Source organism: Rattus norvegicus, chromosome 7 (genome assembly GCF_021556685.1).
Source record: "Rattus norvegicus strain SHRSP/BbbUtx chromosome 7, alternate assembly SHRSP_T2T, whole genome shotgun sequence".
Classification (NCBI taxonomy): domain Eukaryota; kingdom Metazoa; phylum Chordata; class Mammalia; order Rodentia; family Muridae; genus Rattus; species Rattus norvegicus.
The window spans coordinates 100,107,501-100,119,925 of NC_141540.1; the positions used below are offsets into that span (position 1 = coordinate 100,107,501).

Genomic DNA, 12,425 nt, shown 5'->3' on the forward strand with positions numbered 1-12,425 from the left:
AAACATATTTCCCTTGGATAACGAGGCAGCCGTGATGAAAATCTTTGCAAGAAACGGAAATAAGGAAGCTGTATAATATTCCACTTCCACAATAAAGTGGCCCTTGGTACTAATTTATAAGCAACACTAGATTTTTGGAATCCTTTCTGTAAATTCAATCCATTTCTACTTCACTTTTTAAAAAATATACGAGCATCACTAAAGAGAGGGTATAAAGTTTCCAGAGGATATCGACTCATTTCATGACTTTCCGTTCCTAGAATTACTAATTTTTCCTAAGGGAAAGCAAGTACAAGCTGACCATAACCATAACAAACATGGCGGCCACGGCTTCACAGAGCAACCTACACCCGAAATGCTATTCACTGATCGCAGTAATACATCTGGATCTGACCCGTTTGTTTGGCGTCACTTCCGGTGCGCCGTAGCGGATAGGGATTAGCTCTTCCGATTGTAGCGGCGGACTTGTCAAGAGAGACCAGCCTCACAGGAGAATCTCGCTGATGGACTCCGAAGGGATGCAAACGCTAGCGACATGGAGAGAGAATGTGAGAAGTCTGTAGTTGTCGCAGTTGTGACTGAGCCTCGGTTTACCCAGAGATACAGAGACTATCTCGAGAAGCAGAAACTCTTGGATAGACAGTACCGTGTGGAAAAGTTGCGGGATGGCACGGTGGCGCTACCGGTGCTGGCAGAAACCCTGTCTGAACATCATCTGCAGGAGCTGAAGAATCGCGTGGCCCCCGGCAGCACCTGTAAGCTGACGCAGCTCCTGGATCCTCTTCCTTCTAAAAAGGCCCGGGTTTGTTCACCTGCCCAAAGACTGTGTCTTGAGGTGAGGCGTTGGGTAGAGGACCGCGGAGTGACGTGGTCCACTGAATTGGAGGCAGATTTGCCCGGGTCTTGGCAACGGCATGGTGACCTAATGCTGCTTAGTGAAGACTGTTTCCAAGCCACGCAGTGGAAAATGCTGGAACCAGAACTCTGGGAGACTGTTGCCTCAGCCCTTGGAGTTCAGCGTTTGGCAAAACGAGGGCGGGTGCTACCTGATGGTACTCGAACTCCGACAGTGACTCTGCTGCTCGGTGACCATGGCTGGGTAGAGCATGTAGATAATGGCATCCGGTATAAGTTTGATGTGACACAGTGCATGTTCTCCTTCGGAAACATCACTGAGAAACTTCGAGTGGCCTCACTCTCCTGTGCTGGAGAAGTGCTGGTGGATCTCTATGCAGGGATTGGTTATTTTACGTTGCCCTTCCTAGTTCATGCTGGCGCCGCTTTCGTCCATGCTTGTGAATGGAATCCTCATGCAGTAGTTGCTCTAAGAAAGAATTTGGAGATCAATGGAGTGGCAGACCGGTGCCAAATACATTTTGGGGACAACAGGAAACTGAAACTCTCAAACACTGCAGATAGGGTGAACCTGGGGCTCATTCCCAGTTCTGAAGAAGGCTGGCCCATTGCCTGCCAAGTGCTGCGAAAGGATGTTGGGGGTATTCTGCATATCCACCAAAATGTGGAATCTTTCTCGGGAAAGAATCCACAGCCACCTGGAAGCAGTAACATGGAAAAGAAGCATTGGCCTCATCCTCAGAAAATTACCACTGATAAACAGGGAAATAGAACTACTGGAAGTTGCATGGGGGAAATGTCATCAGCCAGCAAACCAGAGTGGCAAAGATGGGCAGAATCTGCAGAAAGTCAGATCGCCTCTCTTCTTCATCAAGTACATGGGAAACCATGGAGGACACGAATCCTACATGTCCACCCAGTGAAATCTTACGCCCCCCACGTGGATCACATAGTCCTAGATCTGGAATGCCGCCCCTGCCCTCTAGTTGGCTAGAAGGGTAGATTTAGTGACACAATAGAGCCAGATAATGGCACTTAGTGCTTCAGTTAGGGCTGCATTCTCACCCTTCTGTTTTCTGGTGACCTTTAAAGGTGATTTATGGTCTGAAAATGAACTCCAGACTGATCCAAAGAATTTTGTCTTCTATTGATCACATTGAGAATGTATTAAAGTATCAGAGGAAAACACTATGACTCATTAAAATAAGATTCATCTGTACAGACATGAATTCTGCATTTTGCCTTAGTTTCAGTGAATATATGGTCTTAATATTCATTTGGTCTTGGATTTATTTGCATATAGAGTTTCCTTGAATTAGGTTGTGTGGCTTTTTTCTAATAAGTCAAACAGACATTACAGTGAAATACAGTATTGGTCCCATCATGAGAAATCAACTGGAAAGACAAGATCAACATAGGGAGACCAGTGTCCATTTCTACAGATGTTTTGTAGTTGTACAAGTACAAAGTGACAGTGGTTTGCACTAAGGTGTCAGCAGTGGGGACTTGGAAAATAATAGGTTGGAAAAAAATCAGTGTGACCAAATTCTGAACTCTAAATGTGATGGTGCTTTGTTACTGAGACTAAATTACAGAGGAAGGGGACAATAAACGGACAAAATTCAAATCCATAGCATTCCTCAGTGGAGCGTCTGTGTGGGTATGGGAAGGTATTAAATATCAGATCTTTTTTACTTTATGTTAAAGAGGGTTAAGAAATACTTGTCTGTCCCAGTGCAATATCTCATGCCTGTAATCTCAGCACTTGGAAGGCTGAAGGCAGGATGATTGCTGTAAGTTCAAGGACAACCTGAGTCATGGTACAGAGAGTGAGACCTCATCTTAAAACCAAGAGTCACTTCTCGGAATTGTAGGAAATCTAAAGGTCTAGCCTTGGACTGTACTTTGGCTGTACCAAAGTCCTAAGATTTTTATAGACCTTAAACTTATATTTCTCTTCTCCTGGTGAAGAAGCTATAGGAAGACCTTGGCTTTTGTCATATGCTGTGAACAGGCAGATGGTGTCAGGTACAGCTGGTGGAATGCAGCTCACTAAGAGTTGTTCAATCCCTGAGTCCCATGAAGACCGGTTACATGAAATTAAGACAACTGGATAGGCAAGTCACCGTTCCCACAGTATTCCTTGTACCTGTGCTGGTCAGGTAAGCTAGTGTTGGCACAGACACATAGCGGGCATTCCAAGGATGCTGTCGAGTTTTTACCCTGGAGATGTAGCATCAGGTATGTATGCTAAAATGGGATTACAGGACTTTTTTTTTTTTCTTTTTCTTTTTTTTTCAGAGCTGGGGACTGAACCCAGGGCCTTGCGCTTGCTAGGCAAGCGCTCTACCACTGAGCTAAATCCCCAACCCCTACAGGACTTTTTATTGAGGAAATTTTTGATCAGCAACACTAGACCTGAAAAGTCTTTTTCATTAAAAAAATAAAACACACACACACACACACACACACACACACACACACACACACACACACACAGAGCTAATAGCTGAGGGTCACATAGAACTCTGTTGTGATGTACTTGAAGCCCTGTGAGCTGGTCTGCTTGATGAAAGGAGACAGACAACAGGGGTTGGGGATTTAGCTCAGCGGTAGAGCGCTTGCCTAGCGAGCGCAAGGCCCTGGGTTCGGTCCCCAGCCCCGAAAAAAAGAAAAAAGAAAAAGAAGAAAAAAGGAAAAAAAAAAGGAGACAGACAACAAACAGGGTGTCTTTACTTCCTTGTCTTCTGTATAACCCGGGCTTAAATACATTGTGCATGCCTGCTATTCTTACTTGCAGCAGTAGCAATAAGGACTGTGTTGGTGCCTTTCCCATTAAGCACAAATGTTCAATCGGTACAGAAAATAAAGGTCCATTAGGTTATAAAAAAAAAAAAAAGTCCTCTCACCAAGGAGCAGAACTTGGTGGCAGAAATTACACAAGTCCTCAGTGCTGGAGTGGAGTAGCTGCCACACGATAACTTGCTGGACAGGTGCAAACCGGGGAAGAATAGGAACGCTATGTGGAACTGCTACTTGAATTGGTTGGGTGAGATTTTGCTGGGTGGGCAAGGAGGCACAGCTAGGCCCCAGAGTTTTGGTACCCAGAAGTGAGCCATTGTGATTTGCTTGTAACAGAACATGGTGATGTGCATGTTCGAGATAAGACTGTTGTGAGCAGTGTCTTGTACACACAGCAAGCTCCCAAGGAAATGCTATCCTATGACCCCACTGCAGACACCTGCTTGTAACATTCCTTTTTCAGAGAGACCTGAATTGGCGTACTTCCTCCTCATTGGCCGGGTTCCTTTGAACTCCTGTGCCAGCAGCTTGCTGTATTGGAACTAAACCAACCTGGGGCTTGAGTACAAGGGAAGTGAGACAGAGCACCACTTGGGGACTAAGGGATTGCCTTTTGTCATATGCTATGGCCAGGCAGTTGGTGTCAGGTGAAGCTGGTGGAATTCATTTCACTAAACATTGTTCAATCCCTGAGTCCCAGGTGGCCTGGGTTACATAACAAGACAGGAAGGGAAATAAAGACAGTCAGAAAGGCAAAGCACTGGTTTCCGGTTATCTGAGAACAAAGTGATCAAAGACAGGCTCGAAACCCCTGACTGGGAGTAAAGTTTTCTACAACAGTCAGGCAAGCTAGTGTCAGCACCAAGACAGAGCAGGTATTCCCAGGCGGCTGTTGAGTTTTTACTCTGGAGATGTACTATCCAGGTATGCCAAGATGAGATTACAGTACTTCTTAAGGAGATCCTTGATCAGCAACACTAGCCCTGAAAAGTGTTTCTAATCTTTGTCATTAAAAAAAAATCTGCAACTCCCAACCCCCGACCCTGGCTACCGGATCTGTTTATGCCTCAGTTGGGATTCTTTCTTATAGGCAGTAAATTTTTCTTGTATTCTGAATGGTGGACTAAATATCCATATGACATATTTGGCAGACAGTAGCATACAATATAAGAGACACAATAAATAAGCAACCACACAGCAGTGTGGCAAGTAAGGGCAGATAATAAATCAATAAACAGCAGCAGCTTAGCACTGCTCACACCTAAAATTGAGAACTTTGAAATCAAGTTTTTTTTTCGTTTGCTGTTAATGCTGCCCCCTAGTGGAGAAGCCATGGAAATAAAAATCCATCACCAACTGTTACTGGAAGACCATTCACAGATAACACTGAGAACCGGCAATGTACTGGACAGTGCAATAAAACAGTGGACAGCGCCAAACCCAGACTCCACAGATCTTATAGTGGAAGACCAAATAGTTACACAACCTCCACATGTGACCTTGTGTGTAATCCACATTCTAGCAAGTCCTGGGAGGAAAGGATCTTGGTGCAATAGGAGCCTATGATTAAAGGCACACGCCTTTAATCCAGCACTTGGGAGGCAGGTGGATCTCTGTGAGTTTGAAGAAAGCCTGGACTACATAGTTGCAGGGCAACCAGGACTATGTAGAGAGACCCTGTCTCAAAAAACAAGTCCAACTCACTTGGAATATTTGATGATGGGGTCCAAGGAGCATAGGCATTGGTTGACAAAACTGGGACATCGTTCCATAATTGAGGATAAAGTACACAAGTGCATTGTGGAGGAGTCTGAGGGGCTAAAACAAGTTCAAGTATATGGAGGGGAAAGAGTAAGAGCTGAAGGCTGAATGGGAATGTGGTGGAGTAAGTGTGGAGGCACAGGCTTAGGATCTCAGCATTCAGGAGGAGGAGGCAGGATGAGCAGTTGAAGACAAGCCTTGATTACATGCACAGTGCTAAGTGAGTCCCCATCTCAAGAACATTTAAATAGATACTATTGGAGAATTTAAAATGAAAATGTAACATGGTTAATATAAATTTTATACATTCGTTAATATCCTAGGAATGCCCCCCCCCTTAAAGTCTCTGTAATCTAGAGTGGTCGCAATATGATCCTCTTAGCCTTCTGAGTTCTGGAATTGTAGGTGTGCACCAACATATGCCTGGCTCCCTCGTGTTTTAAAATGTGCTCTCCGGCCAGGAGATGCTTCCATGGTTAAAGCATTCGCCATGCAATTTTGAGTTCAGATCTCTAAAGTCCACAGAAAGTCGGGTAGCACACACCTGTAACCCCAGTGCTCTTGGAAGATTTCTCTCTCGCCCTAGCTCTCTAGCTCTCTCGCTCTCTCGCTCTTTTTCTCACTCCTGCTTTCGCTCTCATACACTCATGCACACCCCACACACACTCCCACAATGATCATGGTCCTTTCTTCATCTGGCCACGTTTCCCACAGGTGGTAAGAAGGTACTATTAAAGGAACTAGCCCATACTAGCATATGATGAATTTTTGTGTTAATGTTATGCAAATACTGTTGACCTCATATATGATGAGGCCAACAGTTGGGATGCATTCCATCTTCCATTTTCTGGGAAAGTTTGAATACAACTGTTTTTCTCCACACTCTTTTAACAGTCTACCCTGTGAACTAGTTGCCTTGGGATCCCGGCCTGGTGAGCCTGGATCCTCTAACTCTGGGCCACAGCTGGACACTTTCTCCAGACAGCAGTAACTGGAGTGATTTCCACTTGCCTGGATTGCTCTCCATGTTTCATGGATTACTGTTCTTCACTATGACCAAAGAATTAACCATTTATGTCTAGTTTTCTTAATACTATTTATATTTAGTAACTTGCACATAAAATTTCGAGCTTTAATAATTACTTAGGAAATTCATTCCAATACATATATTTCCAAATGAGCCTATATGCCAGAGGAGACTGACGGACCTAGCCTATACACACCACCAGAAGCCATGACGGTATGTGTGGAGCTAAGTCCACAGGCTGCTGGACCAGAAGTTTGATTTTATGCTGGAGAGAGATCAGTGCACAAGTCTAATCCTGCCATAGAGTTAAATTAACTCTCCTACCCTCTAATGGATAAAGACTGATGAGATCTGGATCGTCGGGAGTGTGCCACAGATGGTGTTGTGTCAACTGGCCCAGATAAACAATAAACGGCACGTCACATGTCAGAGGAGATAATCCCCAAAAGACAAGCAGCCTGTTACGTCAGTGAAAGATTTTTGCCTCAGAAGTTTGATTAAATGATACAGTATCTTCCTCATAGCCAAAACTAACTATAGCTGATTACTCAGTCATTTCACCAGAACTCTTCTACCACCAAAGTACACTGAGCTCTGTGGGTCTCCGTGGTAAGTTGTAACTTGGAAATCTTGGTTCTAATTCATAAACTGTCTGACAGGGAGTCTGACATTCTCGGTGGGATCCAGGGAATGGGAGGCCCTCTGGCTTGTCCAGGCTGCGGTATGATTTAGCCCTGTTGTCTGGAACATTCAAGCCAGGAGATTCTGTGGTAAAGAGTATTTGTGATAAGAATCCGGAAGCTCACAGCAAGCTCTAATGGGAGAATCATAAGTGAGTCACTGACCTACAGCAAGGTCAGGCCATCTCTGCAGGGGACAGCCATAGTGACAAGGAAAACAGTTCTATGCATGCTAGTGGGGACTGTGCTAGTGGGGTATTGGTGACTATACAGCTTGCTTCCCATTATGAACTGGGTTTGGTCAGACTCAAGTTAATCCATCTCATCCAGAATTGATGACAGTGCTCATACAAGATAAATTCCAAAGTCAGAAGAAACAAGAGGCACAGGAAGACGTTCAAACTCCAGAGCCCTATGTGTAAATCTTCCCAGCGCCCTTCCCTCAGCTCAAGTTACGGCCATTTGGGAGGGCCGTATCCACTCTCAACACCATTATATGGAGCTGTGTTCCATGTAGATAGACTGCTGCACTTTTGGGGATGGCAAGTAGATAGAGAATTCTCACAAGGATAGGTTGAATAATGGCTCGGAATAAGTTCATATTCTAATATCTGGAACTTACAATGTTATGATAAAGTAATGTTGTCAAGATAGGGAAATTATCCTTGACAGCCACTACACTTAAGAAGGCAATGTAGTTATTTGAGAGAGAATGGCTCCCATTTGTGAAGGCCGAGGACTTGTGGCCTTGTTGAAGAAGGGTGTGTAACTGGGCTTTGAAGTTTTAAAAGGCCAAGCCATTTCCAGTTAGCTCTCTCTAGCTGTGCTTGTAGAAAGATGTAAGCTCTCAGCTACTGCTCCAGTACCATGCCAGCCATGATGGTCATGGACTCATTATCTGGAAATGTAAGTCCCCACAAATCTTTTATAAGATGCCTTGGTCATGTTGTCTCTGTACAGTAATAGAAAAGGCACACAGCTTTCAGGGTAGAAAACAGCAGCGATAGAAAATTAACACATTCATCCCATCTCTCTTAGTAAGCCATGAGGGGAGCCTATCATTCTCATTACAACTTTCTGGGTCTAGAGGTCATGATTCTAACATAGGAACTAGTTCATCAGAAGACATATAGCAATAACAACAACAATAATAATAAACTCTTTAAACCTGAGAGTTTCTTGGGGGTCACTTCAGGTCCCTTGTGCCAAGAGAGCAACAGGTGAGAAGCAGTAACGTCCAAACAGAGGGAACTAATTCCATCAGGAAGAAGCAGGTCTACTGGCATCCTATGAGGGTATGTTGTATACTAGCACATGCATTAGCATTAGAACCAGGCTTTCCTACCCAACACCAGGAATAAAAACCAGCTTCCAGAGTGGCAGGAGTATCTTCTCCATGGAAACACACAAAAAATGCTCTCCAAACATGTGAGCTTTTTATGAAGTCTGAAGATTCCTGGTCTTGTAATAATCGAACAAAGCATTTTTTAAAGTTAGATTATAATAAACGGAGAAGTATTTTAACTCACTCGGCTCCCCTCACCTGTAATACGATGTTAAAAGGTAGTAGAAAGCTTGGGGATGTTCCTAAGTAGAGAAACTGCCCCTAAAACAAGGCTTCTTAAACTTTTCCCTTGTTATATCCATTTATTTAATTCGATATTTTTTATTTATATTTCAAATGTTATCCCCTTGCCCACCCTCCTCCCCCTTTTTCTCTGAGGGTGTTCCCCCTCCCCAAACACCCACCCCTTCCTGCTTCCTCGCCCTGACATTCCCCTACACTGGGGGGTCCAGCCTTGGCAGGACCAAGGAGTTCTCCTCCTATTGGTGCCCATCAAGGCCATCCTCTGCTACATATGCAGCTGGAGACACTGGGCCCTCTGTGTGTACACTTTGGATGGTGGTTTAGTCCCTGGGAGCTCTGGTTGGTTTGTTGGAATTGTTGTTCTTATGGGGTTGCAAGCCCCTTCAACTCCTTCAATCTTTTCTCTAACTCCTCCAATGGGGACCCCGTTCTCAGTTCAATGGTTGGCTGCTAGCATTCGCCTCTGTATTTGTTATGCTCTGGCGGAGTCTCTCAGGAGACAGCTATATCAGGCTCCTGTCAGCATGCACTTCTTGTCATCAGCAATATTGTCTGGCTTGGGTGGCTGTATGTATATGGGCTGGATCCCCAGGTAGGACAGTCTCTGAATGCTCATTCCTCCAGTCTCTGCTCCAAACTTTGTCTCCATATTTCCTCCTTTGAATATTTTTGTTTCCCCTTTTAAGAAGGACTGAAGCATCCAACTTTGGTCATCCTTCTTCTTCAGCTTCATGTGGTCTGTGGGTTGCATCTTGGGTAATTCGAGCTTTGGGGCTAATATCCACTCATCAGTGAGTGTAAACAATGTGTGGTTTTTTGTGATTGGGTTACCTCACTCAAGGTGATATTTTCTAGTTCCATCCATTGGACAATGAATTTCATGAAGTCATTGTTTTTAATAGCTGAGTAGTATTCCATTGTGTAAATGTACCACATATTCTGTATCCATTCCTCTATTGAAGGTCATCTGGGTTCTTTCCGGCTTCTGCTATTATAAATAAGGATGCTATGAATAGTGGACCATATGTCCTTGTTATATGTTGGAGCATCTTTTGTGTATATGCCCAGGAGTGGTGTAGCTGGATGTTCAGGTAGTACTATATCCAATTTTCTGGGGAACCTCCAGACCGATTTCCAGAGTGGTTGTACCAGCTTGCAATCCCACCAACAATGGAGGAGTGTTCCTCTTTCCCCACATCCTCACCAGCATCTGTTTCACCTGAGTTTTTTATCTTAGCCACTCTGACTGGTGTTAGGTGGAATTTCAGGGTTCTTTTGATTTGCATTTCCCTAATGACTAAGGATGTTGAACATTTCTTTAGGAACTTCTCAGCCATTTGATATTCCTCAGCTGAGAATTTGTTGTTTAGCTCTGTACCCCATTTTTAATAGGGTTATTTGACTCCCTGGAGTCTAACTTCTTGAGTTCTTTGTATATATTGGATATCAGTCCTCTATCAGATGTAGGATTGATAAAGATCTTTTCCCAATCTGTTGGTTGCCATTGTGTTTTAATGACAGTGTCCTTTGCCTTACAGAAGCTTTGCAATTTTATGAGGTCCCATTAGTCTATTCTTGATCTTAGAGCAGAAGTCATTGGTGTTCTGTTCAGGAAATTTTCCCCAGTGCCCATGTGTTCAAGGCTCTTCCCCACTTTTCCTTCTATTAGTTTGAGTATATCTGGTTTTATTTGGAGGTCCTTGATCCACTTGGACTTGAGCTTTGTACAGGGTGATAAGCATGGATCGATCTGCATTCTTCTACATGCTGACCTCCAGTTGAACCAGCACCATTTGTTGAAAATGCTATCTTTCTTCCATTGGATGGTTTTAGCTCCTTTGTCAAAGATCAAGTGACCATAGGTTTGGGGGTTCATTTCTGTGTCTTCAATGGAATCATTGATCTACCTGTCTGTCTCTGTACCAATACAATACAGTTTTTATCACTATTGCTCTGTAATACAGCTTGAGGTCAGGGATAGTGATTCCCCCAGAATTTCTTTCATTGTTAAGGATAGTTTTCACTGTCCTTTTTTTTTGTTATTCCAAATGAATTTGCAAATTGCTCTTTCCAACTCTATGAAGAATTGAGTTGGAATTTTGATGGAGATTGCACTGAATCTGAAGATTGCTTTTGGCAAAATAGCCATTTTTACTATAGTAATCCTGCCAATCCATGAGCATGGGAGGTCTTTCCATCTTCTGAGATCTTCAACTTCTTTCTTCAGAGACTTGAAGTTCTTATCATACAGATCTTTCACTTGCTCGATTAGAGTCACACCAAGGTATTTTATGTTATTTGGGACTATTATGAAGGGTGTCATTTCCCTAATTTCTTTCTCAGTCTGTTTATCCTTTGAGTAGAAGAAGGCTACTGATTTGTTTGAGTTAACTTTATAACCAACCACTTTGCTGAAGTTGTTTATCCGGTTTAGGAGTTCTCTGGTGGAACTTTTGGGGTCACTTAAGTATACTATCATAGCATCTGCAAATAGTGGTGTTTTGACTTCTTCCTTTCCAATTTGTATCCCTTTGACCTCATTTTGTTGTCTGATTGCTCTGGCTAGGACTTCAAGTACTATATTGAATAAGTAGAGAGTGGCCAGCCTTGTCTAGTCCCTGATTTTAGTGGGATTGCTTCAAGTTTCTCTCCATTTAGTTTGATGTTGGCTACTGGTTTGCTGTATATGGCTTTTACTATGTTTAGGTATGGGCCTTGAATTCCTATTCTTTCCAGGACTTTTATCATGAAGGGGTGTTGAATTTTGTCAAATGCTTTCTCAGCATCTAATGAGATGGTCATGTGTTTTTTCTTTGAGTTTGTTTACAAAGTGGACTACATAGATAGATTTCCATATACTGAAACATCCCTGCATCCCTGGGATAAAGCCTACTTGATCATGATGAATGATCATTTTGATGTGTTCTTGGATTCAGTTTGCAAGAATATTACTGAGTATTTTTGTGTTGATATTCATAAGGGAAAGTGATCTGTAGTTCTCTTTCTTTGTTGGGTCTCTGTGGTTTAGGTATAAATGTAATTGTGGCTTCATAGAAGGAATTCAGTTTCATTCTGTTTCTATTTTGTGGGATAGTTTGGACAGTATTGGTATAAGCTCTTCTATGAAGGTCTGATAGAATTCTGCACTAAACCCATCTGGTCCTGGCCTTTATTCAGTTGGGAGACATTTAATAACTGCTTCTATTTCTTTGGGAGTTATGGGACTGGTTAGATGGTTTATCTGTTCCTGATTTAACTTTGGTACCTGGTATCTGTCTAGAAAATTGTCCATTTCATCCAGATTTTCCAGTTTGTTGAATGTAGCCTGTTGTAGTAGGGTCTAATGATTTTTTTAATTTCCTCAGATTCTGTGCTATAATATCTCCCTTTTCATTTCTGATTTTGTTAATTTCGATACGCCCTCTGTGCCCTCTGGTTAGTCTGCCTAAGGTTTATCTATCTTATTGATTTTCTCAAAGAACCAGCTCCTGGTTTTGTTGATTCTTTGTATAGTTCTTTTTGTTCTACTTGGTTGATTTCAGCCCTGAGTTTGATTATTTCCTGCTGTCTACTCCTCTTGGGTGTATTTGATTCTTTTTGTTCTAGAGCTTTTAAGTGTGCTGTCAAACTACTAGTGTATGCTCTCTCCAGTTTCTTTTTGGAGGCACTCAGAGCTGTGAGTTTTCCTCTTAGCACTCCTTTCATTGTGTCC

General features: G+C 43.0%; 2 protein-coding genes across 3 annotated transcripts in view; one reads left to right on the plus strand and one right to left on the minus strand.

Moving 5' to 3' along the window:
* Positions 1-12,425, minus strand: part of LOC148004807 (uncharacterized) — a 54,352-nt gene that overhangs the window by 32,386 nt on the left and 9,541 nt on the right. The gene's annotated exons all lie outside the window — the stretch shown is intronic.
* On the plus strand, positions 458-2,084 carry Tyw2 (tRNA wybutosine-synthesizing protein 2). Its single transcript, NM_001122976.2, is given in 1 exon segment — positions 458-2,084. A coding segment is annotated over 1 exon segment (1,314 nt). The 5' UTR covers positions 458-535; the 3' UTR covers positions 1,850-2,084.